This window comes from Chenopodium quinoa, unplaced genomic scaffold, assembly GCF_001683475.1.
Source record: "Chenopodium quinoa cultivar QQ74 unplaced genomic scaffold, ASM168347v1, whole genome shotgun sequence".
In the NCBI taxonomy this organism is placed as follows: domain Eukaryota; kingdom Viridiplantae; phylum Streptophyta; class Magnoliopsida; order Caryophyllales; family Amaranthaceae; genus Chenopodium; species Chenopodium quinoa.
Window position 1 is genome coordinate 1,288,247 of NW_018743987.1, and position 19,646 is coordinate 1,307,892.

General features: G+C 33.0%; 1 protein-coding gene and 3 long non-coding RNA genes across 7 annotated transcripts; 2 read left to right on the forward strand and 2 right to left on the reverse strand.

Moving 5' to 3' along the window:
* Positions 1-486: 486 nt before the first annotated feature.
* On the forward strand, positions 487-4,729 carry LOC110690123. Of its 3 annotated transcripts, none has more exons than XR_002505015.1 (4): positions 487-950; positions 2,027-3,117; positions 3,829-3,902; positions 4,204-4,729. It is a non-coding gene; the product is annotated as an uncharacterized LOC110690123 (long non-coding RNA). The 3 variants fall into 3 exon arrangements; XR_002505016.1 differs by lacking the exon at positions 4,204-4,729 and having other exon boundaries at positions 489-950; positions 2,027-2,520; positions 2,837-3,117; positions 3,829-4,103; XR_002505014.1 differs by lacking the exon at positions 4,204-4,729 and having other exon boundaries at positions 3,829-4,103.
* A 1,292-nt stretch (positions 4,730-6,021) lies between these two features.
* LOC110690186 lies at positions 6,022-7,608 on the forward strand. Its single transcript, XR_002505034.1, has 3 exons — positions 6,022-6,328; positions 6,487-6,583; positions 7,430-7,608. It is a non-coding gene; the product is annotated as an uncharacterized LOC110690186 (long non-coding RNA).
* A 468-nt stretch (positions 7,609-8,076) lies between these two features.
* On the reverse strand, positions 8,077-9,804 carry LOC110690187. The gene is made up of 2 exons (XR_002505035.1): positions 9,265-9,804; positions 8,077-8,437 (listed from the first exon to the last, which is right to left on the reverse strand). It is a non-coding gene; the product is annotated as an uncharacterized LOC110690187 (long non-coding RNA).
* A 1,579-nt stretch (positions 9,805-11,383) lies between these two features.
* LOC110690124 (30S ribosomal protein S9, chloroplastic) lies at positions 11,384-18,673 on the reverse strand. Of its 2 annotated transcripts, XM_021866951.1 has the most exons (3): positions 18,196-18,673; positions 12,388-12,676; positions 11,384-11,629 (listed from the first exon to the last, which is right to left on the reverse strand). In XM_021866951.1, the coding sequence occupies exons 1-2, from the start codon at positions 18,532-18,534 to the stop codon at positions 12,389-12,391; spliced, it is 627 nt and encodes a 208-aa protein (XP_021722643.1). In that variant the 5' UTR covers positions 18,535-18,673; the 3' UTR covers positions 11,384-11,629; position 12,388. The 2 variants fall into 2 exon arrangements, with proteins under 2 accessions (XP_021722643.1, XP_021722644.1); XM_021866952.1 differs by lacking the exon at positions 11,384-11,629 and having other exon boundaries at positions 12,005-12,676.
* Between the last annotated feature and the right edge of the window lie 973 nt (positions 18,674-19,646).

The window sequence follows — 19,646 nt, forward strand, 5'->3', positions numbered from 1 at the left end:
TGTCGACTAAGTTCAGGCATTGGTCAAAACTCTCTAGTTAAATAATTCTTATTGCGAAGCATGATGAGCTATTAAACAAAAAGTTAATTTATTTAGATATATTAGTAGTAGAGTTGTGATAATTAGTATCGTTAAAAGTCATTAATTGAAAAACAAGTGATTATTACTCTTAATTATAAAATGTTATTACTAAGTATTTTCTTTAGTAGTACTAATAATATCATCAATGGTATAATATAAAGTGTCAGTAATATTATTGATAGTTTCAGTACACTAGTGGAAAAATTGTCATTTATAACAGGCTATTTGTAACGGGCAAAGGTATGCCCGTTACATTAAATATATCCGTAACGGACAAAATAGGAGTCCATTACAAATATATAATATTCGTAACGGGCAAGATACTGCCCGTTACAAATATATAATATTCGTAATGGGCAAAATTAGTGCCCGTTATGAATACTATATTATTCGTAACATGCATATTGTGCCCGTCACAAATAAGTTAGTCCAATTGTTGGGAGAGAAGCCCATTAGTTATTTTTATTAGGGTTTTACTCTCCAGCTGTCGACCATGCCCTCACCCCTCCTCTCTATCATTTCCACTCTCTCTTTGTTTCATTTCCTCACTCAATCTCATCTCGACGGTATTTCTACTTCTCACTCTTCAGGATTTATCTTCACTGAAAAAATTGGGCATTTCTACTTCTCTCTCATTTTTTGTTGAATTCGGACGATGAAGAACGCTAATCTCAAGAACAACGATTCCGGAGAAAGAGGTGGCTTCATTCCCAATGACAAAATGAACAACAACAACAACAACAACAACAACAACAACAGTAAGATTAAGATGAAGAAATATATGCAGAGATTGGGAGGCACTGGTCTTTCACTTGAAGCATTTGCCGATGCTAAATCCAGAAAAAATTCCTATAATCCTGCTTTGTTAAGTATGTTCCTCTTTCACTCTTCTCTAAATTGCAATCTTTTCATGAATTTCTTGTGATTTTGGAATATAGGTATTGTTCTAATGCTTGATTTTTGGGCGAATTTAGAGTATTTTGACCTTTGTTGATTTCATGGTGCTAATTGTTTTCATGGCGCTAATCTTTTCTCATTTTTCTATTTTAATTCCTCAATTTTCGTTGATTTCTATTTAAATGAGTTCAAATCTTGATGTATTTTATCTTCTGGAAGACGGATTTTGTGTGCGGAAACATGTTGGATGTTGTTCTTTTATTTTGTGTGTGGATTTTCTCATTCTTAATTTGTAGATCTATAGTTGTTCTTTTGAATTTTGGGGAATTAAGCATGTTTGGTGTTATGATTGTGTCATACATTTCATTTTATACTCAATTTTGTTATTATCTTTTTTATTCGAATTTTTCGTCCTCTCAAACCCATCTTGAATTATTTGATCTGAATTTTGATGGGTTATAATCAGTTTTGTCTTTTGAAATGGAGTGTGATGGGATGAATAATTGAACGTAGAAATTAGGTGCATTTTTTTGGTTTTTTTAGTATAACAATTTTCTTGAGTAAATTTGAAGTAGAAAAACCCCTTTTGATTTTGGGTTTTAATCAATCTTGGAGTATGAAAAGGCAAAAAAGAGTAATTTTAGATAAATTGCTAGAAATAAGGAAGTGGGTGAATTTATTTTTATATATTACATAATTTGGAGTAGAAAAATTCCCATATTTCATGTAATCTGGATAAATGCTGGTTTGTGTGTCACTGCCATGGATTAGGAGTAGAGATAGATTATGGGTATTGTGATTACGTGTGTTGGATTTGAATTTCATATGTCAACTTGTTTATATTATTGGATATGGGAGTATTTATGTCATTGAGATAAAGCATATTCTTTTGTACCAATATATGCTGAGCAACATTGGTCCCAAAAAGTGTTACAACATATTCTAGTACTAGCCAAACTAATAAATGGGGTAGAACTCAGAATAATGTTGAATGTATGATACAATCAATTGTTTGTTTGTGGCACTATCTTGATTTACAATGATTTAGTTTCAGGGGCTAATTGAAGAATTGAAGATATATATGTTGCTATATGATAGAGCAGGCTACGCGGATAGTGATCCAAACCCTGAAAGGTCACTCAAGAGTGAAGCATTAGATATTGTGCAACTTGCCGATCAGTTAGAGTTCGGACCCAAGTTCTATGTGATTGGGGTGTCAATGGGATCATATCCTACAATATATAGGTTGCATTAGATATTGAATTTTACAATATGTAGGTTGTAGTTAAGCCGAAGAGACACGTGTTCATAACCGCAAAACTTCATGAATTTTTTAATATACTGATTTGACTGGTTTCCCTGTATTTATCTCTACACCACTTGTACCTAGATGAGTGAAATTCTTTCTAATGATCTGATAGGCTGGATATCGTAATGGTTTACCGGCTGGAAAAATGTTGCTGCACAAGAGGGTTTTAATCAGGGTTTCAAGGATTCTGTGATGATTGGTAACAAGTGGGGCATTGTTAGGGGTGTTACCAGGTAAAGAGCATCTAGGTAACTATGAGTTTTATGGTACCTTTCTATTTTTGGTGATGGTTTTTATGAGTCATTTGGTCCCTTGAATTTCTTCAAACCTATCTTTCCTTTTTATTTATCCACTTGAATTGTCATATTCCATATTATCTATCACAAGAATGTTCTTCAGTTCAAGAAACCATTAATGCCAATCCAATGACTAACAACTCGTTACAATGTGCGCATAACCTGAAAAGACAATGTTAAGCAATAAAGTATTTTTTTTCTAGTAATTTGAATTCTTTTCAGTTCCTTTCTTTATTCTGCAACCTTTTTGTAGTGCCTTAGCTCATATCCCGAATGAGCTGAAGCTGAAACTTGTTCTGTGATATGCTAGAAAGTGAATCTGGCTACTCTCTCTCTCTTTTTTTTTATTTTTTATTTTTATTTTTTTAAATCTAGCTACACTAGCTAGCAATATCTGAACACAAGCCGCTTTTTTTCAAAGAGCTCAAGAAACTTTGGCAGACCTCAACAGCTCCTTCAAAAGCAAGGGTTCTGTTTTCAGAATTAAACACTTTGTTGATAGATGATGAGCCTTACAAAGGCCTTTTGAATCAGGTAAATTACTATCTCTTTAACTTGCAGCAAATTTGATAAATTAATCTTATGATCATGCTAAAATGAAAGCGAAAATATTGTCCTTGCATCCAAACACTGGCATATATCCTAGGAAGTATGATGCAGGAAATCTGACTGATGATTTTCTTGTACTCTACATTTCTGCATAGTTCTCCATGATTTTCTTACATGTTCAATTTAATTGATTTGATTCTATTACATACTTGAGATTTTGTCAAAGCTTGCAAGAAAAGAGATTTCTTGATTATCAGTGGAATATATCTTATTAAGTAAGGTATAAAACACAGATTTAAATGATGTGAGTTGAAAATCTCACTTAGACCTTCTGGGAACTCAACAATAATTGCATGCAAATCATGTTTAGCTGTGGCTATTTCATTGTAAAATCATACGGAGTATATAGGTATGGCATGCACTGTTCCAGAACCATGGCTCCATAGTATATTAGTATAAGTCCAAATTAAAATGGCAAGCCTGATACTTTACTAGTTAATAAGACTTAAAAGCTTTATACGAGGACACAACAATCTTGGATTCCTTAGTGTCACAGTCTGGGTGTTTTGGCACCGGATCATGCAGCGAGCTCTTGCCTTCAACACCCGGACCGTGACACTTAGCGTCTTATCCTAACAAAAAAAGTGTAATGTTTAGTTTTGACGATTCATGTCAAGCTTGGTTCTTAATTGGCAGGTCAGGGGGACATGGAAGGAGATACTCCATAACTAGGAAATACCAAAGCTTCTTTTAAGGAGCTAGCATTAATGGTATGTAGTTGACCGGGTTTCACTTCTTTTAAACGATTGAAAGCAGGTTGTTATGATGTATTCATCAGGACAAATTCTTGAATATTTGTACTGTATTGAAAATAATTGTTATACCTTAATATTCTCGATATAGTGGTTGTAATTGAAAATGGGATTTTGCTATACCTTGATTATAATGATAGAATTTGGCTGATTTTCTTACAGCTGGGTCAAGAATTTTTTTTAATTTTCTAGGAGATAATTACGAAGTACAGTATGTTAAAGTGATTTAAAGATGATGAAACTTTTGGATTTTTTCAAGGGACATGAAAATTTGGGCATTGATCGATGCTAAAGTGATTTGGTTGTTGCTAGCCTGCTGCTCTTAATTAGTTGTTGCTGCGCTTATAATTAGCTGTTGTTCTTAGCTGTCGTTTTGCTGCTGCTCTTTATTGCTGCGCTCTTGGTTGCTACTGATGCTTTTGGGTGCTGCTGCAGTGTTGCTGGTGGTGACGTGGTGTTCCCTGTTTATTATTATTATTTTTTAATTATTAACATTTTTAATCATACAATGTGATGGGTTTATGAGTGTATGTGTATAATGTTGTATTTAGAGTATGTGTTATATTTGAATTTAGGTTTTTGGAATTTAAACCAATACCGTTACAAATAACGGGGTTATTCGTAACGAGCACTTGTTTTTCCCGTTACAAATAACTGCTTATTCGTAACGGACACTTGTTTTGCCCGTTACAAATAACTGCTTATTCGTAATGGACATTGCCCGTTACGAATAACATTGTCTATCCGTAACGGCCGTAAACGTAACGCCTGTTGCCCGTTACGGATAACAATTTTTCCACTAGTGGTAATACTATAAGGAGTCCTAGTAAAATTGTATAAAGTTGTTTAAAGGGGGGGGGGGGGGTGACCACTTGTTATCTAACCTCCCTTTGAAAGCCCTAGATTTCAAGGATGCACAAAGAATCTTTGCGTTTGCATTTCTTACCAACTAATAAAGATAATTTCCTATATTGAGGCTTAGCTTCCACAAATTGGGCTACTTAACAATTATGACAACTTAGGCGGGTGAAGGAAAGACAGTATTGGGATCCAAGCAACAATTGACTTCTTTAAGGTGTTTTGGTCCTTTTAACATTTAACCAAAATGGAAACTCTTTCATTCTTTAAACATTACTATATAAAAGGCTAGCAAACAAAATCAACCTTAGCAGAAAGAGGTTGCAAATTTTCGTTAGTTTTTACTTTTGTGATAACGTAGAAAAACATCAAATGTATATAGGTGTTGTTTGGTTTACATACAAAATCATGGAAATTGAAAGTTCCTAAGAATTGCAAAATGAGTAAGTTGTTTGGTTGAATAAAATTTAGTGAAATAGAGGAAGTAGAACTTCCCAAGAATTTCCAATTCCCATAAAATATAGGAATTTACTTACCTAGCCACCCCTAGGTAAGTTGAAATTCCTATGAGAATTTAGTTCCCTCATTACCAACCAAACAGCTTTAAAAAATTCACATAATTTTTTTATTATGGAATTTAATTCCCATATATTAGATGTTCATGGGAATTTTTACTTTCTAAGTTAACCAAACAACCCCATAGTTAACATCTATTCCGATGTGAACTTGTAAAACATGCTTAGAAGAGTTGATGTCTTGACTTTAGCTCAATAAATCATTAGTAATAACTTCTCGTTTAGAGAATGACTTTCTACTCTGCTAGTCTACTCTCTCCGTCTCTTTATTTTTGCTCCATTGTTATTTTTTGGGTCAAACTTGAAAACTTTGACTATAAATTATGGTCAATTTATAAAAGATAATATAGTCATAAGTGGTCTTGTTAGATTCGTCTTATTGCATATTTTATTATTATCACGTTTTTATAATTTTTACATGTATGGAAATAAAGATATTATTAATTTAAGATGTTTTTCAAGACCGTTCAAATAATGTAAAAAATTAGAGACAAAGGGGTAGTATGTCCGGTTTTTTTTAGAGCCATGATGGTAAAATCAGTGTGAGATCGATATATATCTTCACTTGTCACAATAGGCTTGGATCAACACCAATCGGATTCAACAAGGATCGCAGCACATTGTGATGTTTAAATCCTTAATTGGTATACACTAGACCCTAGTGTAGGTAGGGATACCTACACCCCCCTCTAAATGATGTGTTTATCATGTTACCCACATCCCATAACCCACTAACCTACTGTAACTACCCACCATTCTCTCTAAAACCTTCTTCTTCATTTCTCTAGACTTTCTCTCTCATCAAAACCAGAAAATATGAACCAAAATTGCTTCAAAATACTACGAAATTGCTTCAAAATACTACGAAATTGCTTCAAAATATTGCTAAATTCCTTCAAATGTCTACATTTGCGAAGAAATTCAACAATCGCAACAACATTCACAGAAAGAGTAAGTAATTTTACTAAAAAAATTTGTATGAACCTATTTTTTCTACTACGTATTTCATTTTGAAATTACATGTTCAGAAACATAATCTAACTTGATTAGAACTATTTTATGCAAAAATCATTAAAATCTACTATGTTTTGTGTTTTTTTTTTTTACAGAACCGAAAAATATATTTCGAATTAGAGAGATAAAGAGAATGAGGATTCAGAGAAGAATCCTGTTCGTTGAACATAACAAGGCATAGTCTGAAGAAACGTAAGTATTATTTCAAAAACCTATTTAAACAAGAGTAGAAAAAATTTTTAAAAAAAAAAAACAACGAACAAAAGTCTCAAGTTGTAGATCTAGAACTTTTAAAAGATATTAAAAAGTCTTATCGTATAGATGTTAACATTTCTACGATTCCGAGTTAATATACGAACATATATAGAATTATAAATGTTCATTTGTATATTTGAATTTATTTGAGTTTATATTTGACTTTATATGCCTAAATAAATAATGTTCATTTTTATGATATGTTATGCACATTTATGAAATGCATAAATAATCATTCATTTGAGTTGAGAAACTGACTTATTTATTCTATCAAATCTTTTGACCATTTATGAAATTCATAATGTTCATTTACATATAAAGTAATGTTCATTTTAAAATATATGTTAATATTGGTTCATTTCAGTTTACATATATATTTATATGCCTAAATAACGAATGTTCATTTCTTTTATACATTATCCTCATGTATAATATTGATAATGTTCATTTGTATGCATTAAAACTAATATCTTACAACTAATCTAGCTATATTGTAGTGATGTCCAAAGTTACACATTTGATATAAATTTGCACATGGAATTGAAGAATACGTAGTTGTTTTGGAGAAGATAAAATGGCTTACCAACGCTGATTATACAAACTGCGGAGTATACATTATGAAGCATATAGAAACATTCACTACTAAACTTAATGAGAGTTAGATTTGTGATTTGAAACCAAATAGTGTAAAAATGATAAATGTTCAATAATGTAAGATATATTGTTCATTTATAAAGTAGTGTATATAATAATTAACATTTGTTAATTCATTTTGTTCAACAGGTGAACCAAATTAGGAAGCAAGGATGCGGAACTGATGTTATTTGAAGAAAAACACTAAATATAGGTTAAATAGAAGATAAGCAAGGAAGTTTGCAAATGAATAGTACATGTTATATGTTCATTTATGAAAGTGTATATGTTCATTAATGAATGTGTATATGATCATATCTTATACTTCCTCCGTTTCTTTTTACTTGCAACACAGCCTTGTGGCACGTGTTTTGAGGTCGGGTTTATGTAATGTAAACGGATAAATTATTCATTATAATTTTTACAAATGATACTTAACCCTATTCTAATCTTCGTGTAAAAATTATATTGATAAAATAGCTCGTTTACCCTCACTAATCATCTCCTAAAATTGTGTGCCTAAAAGGTGTGTTGCAAGTAAAAGAAAACGGAGGAAGTATATAGTTTTATAGATGATTTTTTTTGGAGGAAAATAGACTTATAGATTTTATTTGTTAAAAAAATTATTGGAATTGATATTTCATTTTAATCTTTATTTGTATGAAAAAAAATATATAATTTTTAGGTTTTATGAATTGGTTGTTGGTTCTTTACTTTTGTTCATTTTCAAATTGATAAATAATCATTTACATATGTTGAATTTTTAAAAAAAACAATATACTAAAAAAGGTATTATATAGAAACAAATTCTTATGTCTTTAACACTTGAAGAACTTTGAACAAGAGCACCTTGATCATTTATTGGAACCGTGGGAGGAATAACTTAAACATTTGTCGATTGAACATTTCTGGAATGGGGTTTAAACATTTCTGGATTGAAGTTTGAACAATCCTGAGTTGAAGTTGGAACAATGCCAAGAACTACGGGTGGAACAAAATATCTAGTTTGAGATTTTGTAGACGCATTAGTACTCTTGGATTAACTTGAGCATCATTTTTAACACCAGCACCACCTTTATTTATAGGAACATTACATTGAGCTTGAGCAGCAGAAACACCAGCAGCACTTTTATTTATAGGAATATTTAAATCCTTCGACTGCAAAACAAATTAAATGATCATATTAAAATATATAAATGTTCAATTACAAACACTTAAATAAACAGATAAGAAAAACAAAACTTTAGCAAGATATGAAATATCAGCTTTTTTTCCCACTGCACAAAGTTTTAATATACAATTATAAATGAACATAACAAGTTTCAAAAAATGATCATATTAAATCCTTTAAACACTAAATCCTTCGCCTTCAAATAAAAGTTAAATGATCATATTAAAATATATAAATGTTCAATTTCAAACACTTAAATAAACAGATAAGATCAAAACCTTAGCAAGATATGAAATATCAGTTTTTTTTTCTCATTGCACAAAGTTTTAATATACAATTATAAATGAACATAACATGTTTCAAAAATGAACAATAATTAACAAATACAATGTTCAATAGCAAAATTGCACATGATCAATGTGGAAAATTTTGACACATAATATTATCAAGAAAAAATGGTAAAAACAAATAATCATATATGACATAAAAAAATTAAGAAGTACAAATGATAACACATAATTGATTAATTTTAAATATAAAAATGATCCAAAAATAAATAAATAAATAAAAGCATACAAACAAAATCACGCAATTTTCAAACATAGAGCAATGAAATAAATTGAAGCAGCGAAATATTCATAACAAAGTATGAACAATCCAAAAACGTTCATCATAATCATAATCAAATTTTGAAAATTGAAGCAACGAAAAGAATAATAATACATAAATTAAGTTGAAATAAACAGAACATTATAACACAACAAAACAATGTATTGATGATAAAAATTACAAAATTATGATTGTAATTACTCACATTGTTGATGAACAAACGAATCAATCAATCGAACTCTAGAAGACGGAAACCCACTTTCGTAATCACGATCGAAATTAGCAGATGAAGAATCAGCCATTGATGATCAACAACAATTATCAAAATCGTAGGAAAAATAAACGGCAAAATTAGTATAAAATCAAATGAAGAAGATGAATTAACTAGAGAGAATGTAGGTAGAAAAATGGAAATTGATCAATTGAGGAGAGAGAAAATATTGGATTTAAAATCATTTATATACATAGCTTGAATAATAAGAAACAAGGAATTAAAAAATTAAATAAAAAAAAGGAAAGAATTGAAGCATGAATTAGCTTGTGAGTACTCCCCGCAAGCTACAAAACGGCGTAGCATCAGGGGGTGTAGGTAGACCATCCTACACTAGGATGAAATGGATTCATACTATCCTCCGGGATTTTTCAAAGCGATTTACAAATTTTAACTAGTGTTTAGCTCGGGTGTTAATTTGAGTATTTTTATCATTATTATTATTAAAGAGGTTAAAAGAATTTTTTTTTAATGTCGAAAATTATAATATTACGATAACAATAATAAATAGTTTTGAATAATTTTGTTTTTTATTTATAATATGTATTTATATATTTATGTGCGTAGACAAAACAACATTAGCTTATACCTTGGATGGTAATAAGTTGGTCTTCATTCAATGAGGCCTTGTGTTCAAGCCTTATTAGATAAATTTTAGATGACATTGACATTTTTAGGAACGCTTTTTAATATATAATAATAAAATAATAAAGTATAGTTAGATTATAGGGTTATCTTGATAATTTTTGGGCCTATTCTACATTAGAAATTGGGCTCTTATAAAAATAACTTTTTAAATAAGAAATTTTCTCAATATATATATATACTACCTCTAATTTAATTTAGTTTTTAATTTTTACAACGTTTTTCAACAAACTATTTTAACGATTAATATCTCTAATTCTAGACATTGAAAATTATAAAAAAAAAAAAGAGTAGATATTAATAAAATATTTGAGATGATTCAAACAAGATCTCACTTGATTATAATTGATCATAGCTATAAATTACAAAAGTTAGTCAAATCATAATTTATGACTTGTGTAAAAGTCAAACGATGTCAATTAAATAAAACGAAGGAAGTATCATATTACAACAATTTTAAACAAAACTCATTCAAATTTTTTTTAAGGAAAACACAATTGTAAATAATATCCCAATTCAATCTCAATTACTAAAATTTCAAACTGTTCAAAAAAAGTTATTCTCCGTTGAAAGCTATTCAAGATTTGAGAAAATCCTCTTTCATATCCGGTGTAATCAATAAAAGGCAAAACGTTTAATTTGGAAAATTGAAATTTTATGGGTAAAACAATAAATTAAATTAGAAAATACTAAGGAAAATAGAAGATTACAAAAACAAAGGAAAATAGAAGATTACAAAAACAAAGGAAAATAGAAGATTACAAAAACAAAGGAATTTGGGAGCAGTTTATGAAATTGATTTGCCGTGAATGAAGGAGGATGATGGTTGTTAGTTTCATTAGGCTTGAGAATAAAAGAGTCCTACAACTTTTTAACTTACACAAAGTCTTATATGTGGCTGGCCATACGATGTGGCCATCCATTATGAGGATTACTTCGTTAGTGTTATAGAGGTTACTCGTTATTTACACATGCCCTTAGCCGGGCCCTGCTCAATATTAGTCCTTGATCAGACACAATTTAGGAGTGTCCTTTGGCCTTGCAGATTCTGCAACTTAGACTAAAAGCTAATCTGCTTATTTGGTCTCGAGTGGGCGCTACAAAGGACTAAAGGAGAATGGATTTAGCTACAATTATAGCTGACTCAACCGATTGGGTACAAATACTATTATATGGGGGTACCATTGATATTTTCCTTTATAGACATTAAGTGAAATCTAGATCACCAACCAATTTTGCTACTGCAGACTGACAGTTAACAAAGTGCATCGACAGAAGTATAGAAGATCCAAGAAGCTCAAGGTTAGCACTTATTCTATCATAGAGAAGATTGAAGGGGTTCAACAGGTTTGTTTCATTATTTGATCTAAGCCAACGGATTTCGCTCGGATAGGAATGATGCCTCTAATTGATGGAAGACTGTTTTCATTTATTGCACATATAAAATTACATTCTCTGATAAGCCATATACAAAAAGCACCTATTCCCACTCATACGACATCAAGGGCAAAAAAAGGGGTACCAGTTAAACACAACAGAATTTGAAAACATCAGAAATTGCTTTTGAAACCTATCAGAGTTAGCTTTAGAAAAATTAATTCACTTGCCTTCCCTGGAATTTCTTCTGCCGCCTCAACTCTGCTAGCAGAATATCCTGTGATTGCACAGCTGTTAAAAATCTAACAGACATAATTGATAACCTCCATCAACAACAAGCGGAACCCAACAGTGTATATTGTACATATTAATCATGATACTCATTTTTTAAAGCTATAATTAAAGTAATTAACAACAGAAGTACATTTGCACTGATAAAGTGAAAATCAGGGGGTTTTACAAATTATTCGTTCATGATTAAGAACTTCAGTTTAGCAATTACTTGAATTGTTTTAGGAAGAATCCATAGGGTCAGCATTAGTTACAAAGTGTACCAAATACTTTCAGTAAAGTGAAGGTTCACAGACGATAAATCAAATAATGCACAGCTTAATAAAAAAAATTGGGTATGAAAAAAGCCAAACAGAGCGTCTAACTCTAATTGGGTATGCTTAATAAATCAAATAAAAGTATACCCAGCCGAAATATTTTTAGTACTCGTAACCTCTAATTACAAAGATATGGGACACATATGCTGTTCATGATCAGCTGTGAAGTAGTGCCAGAAATTAAGTCCCAGAAAAACAATTAAACCCAACGGCAGTAAGACTTAAAAGTGAAGCCATTTAATCTATTTATTTCACAAAATGATAATTGGATACTCTTGTTCTGAAACCATAATGCTTACATACGTTCATCAAAATTTAATAGGCCTTATGTAAGAATTACACAAGAACCCATGAAAAGTTAATATATCAAGGTAAAAGATTCAGAGGATTCACTTGCAGAAAATATGGATCAAATCACTATTTCTACCTTAACGTTTTGAAAATTGAGGAGCTTTGCGAGCCTTCTTGAGACCAGGTTTCTTCCTCTCCACTACCCTGGAATCTCTAGTCAATAGGCCTTCTTGCTTGAGAGGAGCTCTATGACTAGCACTGACCTTCAGCAATGCCCTGGCAACACCAAGGGATATGGCCTGTGCTTGACCGGAAAGCCCACCACCATGAGCTTTGACAAAGACATCATAGTTTGTTTCGTAACCCAAAGTAGCCAACGGCGTTTTCACATATTGGAGCCAAAGTGGGTTTCCTTGAAGATATTCCTACAGAGATTAGAAACAAATATTAATCACTGCTCTACCTTAGCAAACTATTTTCCAAACAAGAATAGAACATAATTTACACAATACAATGAAAGGGTATTTGCAAAATGGGACAAATTATACTGATATCACTCATTCTTTTATACTCTATCACTGTATCCAACTGCAGAGGCAAATGTCAATGATTTTGTTTGGACTGAAGGAAATGGAGGGAAAGGAAGGGAAGGGAAGGGAAGGGAAATAGAGGGATGGAGTATCTTTCATTTGGAGAGCAAAAGTGGGAGGAAGGGAATTGGAGGGGAGAGAAATGAAGGGATTAAATTGTAAGAAATTGATCTCTCCAACAATTTTGGAAGGAAAACACAACATTCTTTCATCCCCTCCCTTTCCCTCCCTCCCCTCCCTCCCCTTCTTTTCCTTCTCCTTTCTTTATCCAAACACAGTGTAAGTGATAGGCCCCATTTCTTTTTTACTTGACAGATGCCCTGTAAGTATTCAGCACAAATAACTTATTAGCAGGTTCAAATAGGAAGAACAGATAGTGACACTGACTATATTCCTGGGGAAGACATCTACTTTCAGTTGTACTATGTTCCTCATTTTCAGCACTTCTATTTGTGGTAATTACAAATAAAATAGTCTTACAATGGAAGCTTTGTTCTAGACTTGCTTTTATAAATGTCTTTAATGCACTAATAGGCATCATGAGCAATTTGTCCCTAAAGTAACCACTTCTGAATTTTAAACAGAATGTGAGACATGGAGAAATTGTTGAAATTACAAATTAGTCAAAAAAACCTATGGGTTCTGATTAAATTGAGAGCAGTATTGTACTAAATATCAACGAGTAATATATTGGCAAATGCTCAATTGGGGACAAGCTGACAAGCCCGATAAATGAATCAAAGGAGTCGGGCAATTGAGCTAATTTTAGAGCATTTTTAATAGATTTGGCCTCAGTTTCATTCCCACCCCTTGTGTGTCCTTCCAAGCAAGTATTTTGAAGAATGACAATGAACCAGTGAAAGGGAAGGTGCAGTTGCACTATAAGTGTTGGCATCACAATCCAGTTAGTGCATAGTGGTAGCTTGAGGAGGTAGGCAAGAGAGTTAGAAGATGGAGAGGGGAAAGGTAAACAGGTTGTTATAAATGAAAAAGAGAGAAATTATGAGACTATTCATTGGGAATTAACATAAGCTGTTTTTTTAAGCTATGGGAGAGGATTAACCCTCTCAAAAGATTGCTATTCTATCGTATTCTGTAATCAAATTTATCAACCACAATCTTTATTTATTCTCTTAGTTTTTTTCATCAAAAATTGAAGTTCATAGCAGAAAGGTTCAGGTAACAACATCATTGAGGTTGAAACTTCATTTAAAGCTACTTAGGATGGAGTAAGCTAGAGGCAACTAATATGATCTACACAGGCTCAATCAAGGATGCTCTTCTGAAAGGCTCATCTCTATGTAAAATAAAGGACAATCTGAAGGAGCTATAGTGTCAATACATGATCACGTTACTCCAAATACGAAGCTCATGAACACACCAATCATTTAGGCTATACATGCGGGAAAATTACAGCAACATTGCAAAACAGGATCCTTGCCCAAGAACAAATTCCGAGTGATTTGAAAGTTATAGCAGCAGAATCAACAGTCACACAGAAGAATCAGGATTGAGGGTAATCAAGTGACGATATAATTCTATTTAATTTGGGGAGAGTAAAGGATTTACACGACTTTAGAGTTTCACAAGCAGCCGCACACTTTACCCTGATATACTTGACCATAATTATGACTTCAAAATTAATAAGAGGTTAATTACTCTGCACATCTCTCATTTACTATGCATAAACCTGGAAAGTCCATACTGAAAATCTGTTCGTTTCTTGGGTTAGATTTGTGCTGATTCACATTGCTTTCAGCTCATAGAATAGATGGTTCCAAGTCTATCGCACATAGCCACATAGTAATGCCTCAACAGACATAATATAATTCCATTTATAGAGATTACTTGTTTTTCTGTAATTAAAGAAACATGATTATACAAAAGACCCAAAAACTATAAACAACTTCAAACATTTCTTTTCCAATCCATTTTCATACCATAACATATCGTAAATTTGTTTCAAGATGGCATAAGATCCTCAAAATATTTACGAAACTATAGTAAGAAACTTTCTTCAAATAAAAACCAAAAAATCTAGCAGACTATGTGATGGCTTCTGTAGCTAAAAGGTTGTGCTCTTTAACAAATCCTCTATGCACATAATAAACTCCAACTCTTATTCGTTTTTCACAAGGTCATTTAAGAATTTGAATTTTCGACTTTACCCGCAAATACAATAAAGTATTCATGTCCATGCATCAATTGCTAAGGCACAATTGCTTCAAAGCCTACAACATATTGGGTATATATGCATCCACTGCACAAGTAACTACACTTGTTGCCTTGTCAGTGTTGTCACCCTCACCCTCACATCATAACCATATTATTAATAACATTGTTGTCACCCTCACATCATTAATTATATTGATACTAACTTGTTGTCAGCTTGTCATCTACCTGCTAGCATAAATCGAGTACCATACCTTGCTTTTCATTCCATCATTGTGTTATGCTTCTTTGGTGATAAGAAAGCTTATATAAGAACTGTAATTTGTAGCATTTTTCTTCTACTAATAAGACATAAAGCTTTTGTAGTTCTAAACAAAAATAAAATGAAAATCATTAACCCTAAATCTAATCAGAGATTTGCTAATTAGAACAACTACTTTTCGGCCTGTGCATTGTAGGGGCTGTTTAACATTGTTTTATGGGCAAATGAATAGATTAAGAAGAATTAGAAGAGGTGAACAATGAAATACGCACTTAAGAAAAATTTAGTCAAAAGGGATATGAAAATACATTGCATATGTATATTAAATGATAAAGTTATATTTTTTTTTTTGTTTTTGAAAAAAATTGTTTGAATAGAAGAAGAGAAAATGCGACATGTGACATGTGACATAAGTGATTGTGATTTAAGAGGTATAGATAGCATAATCTTAGCTAGGCTTCGACTCACCGCAATTCTCTTTATTTAACTTTTGTAATAATCATACCCCTCTTTTATCTCAATCTAATGTATAGCCATTTCAATTCCACAAACAAAATCGTCTTCCATCAACAACCAACACATCAAATGGTAGCACTCCCTGGTATGCACATGTCAATTACAAATTTACGAACCTGATAGGGGATTGGACTACTCAAACGTAGAACTGTCAAAAGCTAATCCGACCCGAATTCGATTATTAACCGACCCATCTGAACTCGAAAAAATGATGACTCTGACCCGACTTAAAACCAACCCTAGACCTGAGTTGACCCGAGTATGTGAGACCTGAACCCGAGCATGAACTGACCTGGAGATGACCCGACCCGAATGTAACCCATAAATTATTGACCTGAATCGAACCCGACTTGAACCGAAATTGACCCAAACCCGTTTTAACCCGACCTGAATTCAACCCGACTCATTCCTATCCCGACACGAATTTAACCACTTGTTACAAATCCGACCCAAAATCAACCCGACTTGTTATTGACCTGACCCAAATTCAACCCGGCTTGTTATTGACCCAACCTGAATTTTATCTAACCTATTACTAACCCGACCCAAAAATTCAACCCGATGTGTTACTAACCTGACTCGAAATCAACACAACTTGTTATTGACCCGACCTAAATTCAACCCAAATTGTTCCTGACTTGATTTCAAATCACCTTAAATTCAATTTAAACCACCTAATTATTGTTGATCAAAACATTTTGTATATGGAGATCAAGTCGGTCCAAGCAGCAAAATAAAGGAGCAACATCCCCAAATTTAAGAATTTAATATAGTACTCTGTATATATTTTTTGTATAGTCAAAGTAGATAATTATCTTCCTAAATTGTAGACTATAGTTCCCTATTATGTTGCCATATATATTATAGTCAAAAGAAATAATTAGCTTGATAAAAATGATAATTATCTATTTATATTTAGTTGAATTCGAATATGACCCGACTTGGAAATGACCCGACGTGTAACCCGCAAATTATGGACTTGAACATAACCCGACTAGAATCCGAGAATGAACCGACTTAATTGGAAATGACCCAACGTGATGACAACCCGCAAAATATTGACTTGAACCAAACCCAACTTGAACCCGAGAATTACAGGACCTGATGACAACCCGCAAAATATTGACTTGAACCAAACCCGACTTGAAACCGAGAATGACAGGGACCTGATGATAACCCGCAAAATAGACTTGAACCGAACTTGACTTGAATCCGAGAATGACCCGACTTGAAAATTAATTATAACCCGCAAATTATTGACTTGAACCGAACCTGACTTAAACTCGAGAATGACCCGACTTGATTCTAACCCATAAATTATTTACTTGAACCGAACCCGACTCAAACTCAAAAATTACCCAAACGCATTTTAACCCGTGAAAACCCGAATTAAACCCGACCTATTGTTCACCCGACCCAAATGTATCCCGACCGGTTGTTAACCCGATCTAAACCTGACCCCAATACTGATAAGATGTATGACCCGACGTGACCCGACTCAAGCAAGACCCGACCCGAACCTGAACCCGACCCGCATAGGTTACGGCATTAACCCGAATTAACCCGACCCACTCTTACTCGACCTGTTTACCCAAATTGACAGCTCTACTCAAACGTGGTCATTTGGTTAAGTTCACCGTGGACATTGCAAATTTAACTAAAAACAGAATTGTAAATAACACTATAACAGTTTGGTCAAATGTGTTGACGACTACTATATCGAGTAAAACCACCCACACGAAGTTCCTTGTACTTAATGGGGTTATATATTCCTTTGATTTAGCATCTTTAATGATTGTATCTAGGGACTTGTTTGCAATTTTCAACAGTGTCAAGGGCTAGCTTGACCCTTGGATCTAAAATATAGAATTAGATTGCCCAAGCTAATCTTTTTGAGAAAAATTGCCAAAAGACAGAAAAATAATATATTAATGAAATTTCTTTCCATAAGCTCATTTAAATAGCAAGTAGCTACCCATTGGGGCACAAACTAGCTATAAAGGGACTACTTAAAATCTTACATCCCATGACAACCTACTTTAACAATTAGCTTAGCATTAAAGATGCTCTAAAGTATTTTTATCATGCAAACAACTTCAAAGTCTTCCAATTCCCAAACACTCCAACTTCGTACTTCTAATTTATACTATTATGAACCAAAACAACACAAAGTTATACTAATATGAATGCACATACCACAATTACACCCTCAATCTAGTTATTCGATTAAGACAACTAGGCGCAAAGTTACAACGTTCCGAAGGAAATAAGGGCTAATTGGAGAGTTTTATGAGGGTAAAGATTGCAGCAATCAGCATAAACCTTAAAAACTAGAAATTAATTGCACAAACCAAACATAGATAGTAAAATTATCATAATTTTAAAGCAAAAACTTGCAACATACCTTAGCATCACGGTAATTAATAATGAACTTTCCAGTTCCTTCTTGAAGAACAACCCTAGCAATGGCGCACTTTCGTCTTCCCGTACCAATAACAGTCTGCGCAGCAAACCCGCCTGGAAGACGCGACTTCACGAATTTCTCAAGGTCGGCAGTTTCCGCCGCTTCCACCGGCGCAGTGGCGGCTGTTGCGGTAATAACGAGGGGTTTGACGGTCGAAGGGCGGGTCAATGAGAGGGGTTTTGCGCGCGCAATTGGTAAGGTTTGGGATTTAGGAGTGAGGTTAGAAGTGAATGAGAGTGAAGCGAAAGATGAAGTGAGAAATGATACTGAGGTCGCCATTGATGAGTAATGGTTGTAATGGAGAAAGCTTGAGGTGTTCAACAATGGAGGAGAGAGAGAATTCCTCTAGTTAGGAGGGTGGATAACGTTTGAAGCAATTTCTAAAAGGATTTGGGTGTTCACTGTTGTATGGATGAAGTACATCTACATTATCTGCGAATTTCCCAATTTACCGTGAGCTCTTTTACTGTTTTTTATTACGGTTTTTTCACCATATACCCCTGAGTTTGTTGTTTATTCACCATATACCCATGAAAATTTTCAAATTCACCATATACCTTTAAGTTATTACCAAAATTTACAATATACCCCTAATGAAAATAAGATGAATGAAATTTGGTTAATTATACATCGAAGTCACCTTAGATCTCTCCCCTCATTCCCAAAATCACTCTTCTTTTTCCAGCCCCTAAAACCACTCCAAATCTCCATAACCATATTTATATGATTGATTTTGAGGATAAGAAAAGGAAATTTAGGATAGTTTTGTTGGTGGGAAAAAAGAATGTGGGTAATTTCGAAGGTAGGGGAATGTATTTAGGATGGTTTCGGTTCATTATTAGCTCTAATGATTGACAAAATTAAAAATCATTAGTCATCAAGGGTATGTTTTATTTTTGTAAAAACTCGGGGGTATTTGATGAATTTACAAAAGTTCAGGGGTATATGGTGAATAAACAAAAAATTCGGGGGCATATGGTGAAAAAGCCGTTTTTATTACCTTTTCTCATAATACTCCATCCTTTTTTTTAATACTTACTTCATATTTCCATGTGTGGAATTTTTAGGAAAATTGGAGAAACACAAAAAGTAATAAAATGGGGAGGTAGTGTCTATCCACAATTACTTAATTCCAGGTCAATTCAGTTCAGTTCAGGTTAGCTCCAATCAGTTTAGGTCAGTTCAGCTCCAATCAGTTCAGTTCAATTCAGCTCCAATCAGTTCAGTTCATTTCATCTCCTAATATCCCTCTCTTATAAAATATTCATTTCAACTCAATTCAGTTTACTTCGGCTTAGTTCAGCTCCAATCAGTTCAGTTTATTTCAGCTCCAATCAGTTCAGTTTATTTCAATTCAGTTCAGTAAATGTGAGCAGTCTCGTAGTGGGGTT

Excerpts from the sequence above, each read along its gene's own strand:
- LOC110690124 (XM_021866951.1), bottom strand. The coding sequence starts at position 18,534 with ATGGCGACCTCAGTATCATTTCTCACTTCATCTTTCGCTTCACTCTCA. Across the intron at positions 12,677-18,195 it reads TTAATTACCGTGATGCTAAG|GAATATCTTCAAGGAAACCC; the intron begins GTATGTTGCAAG and ends TAATCTCTGTAG.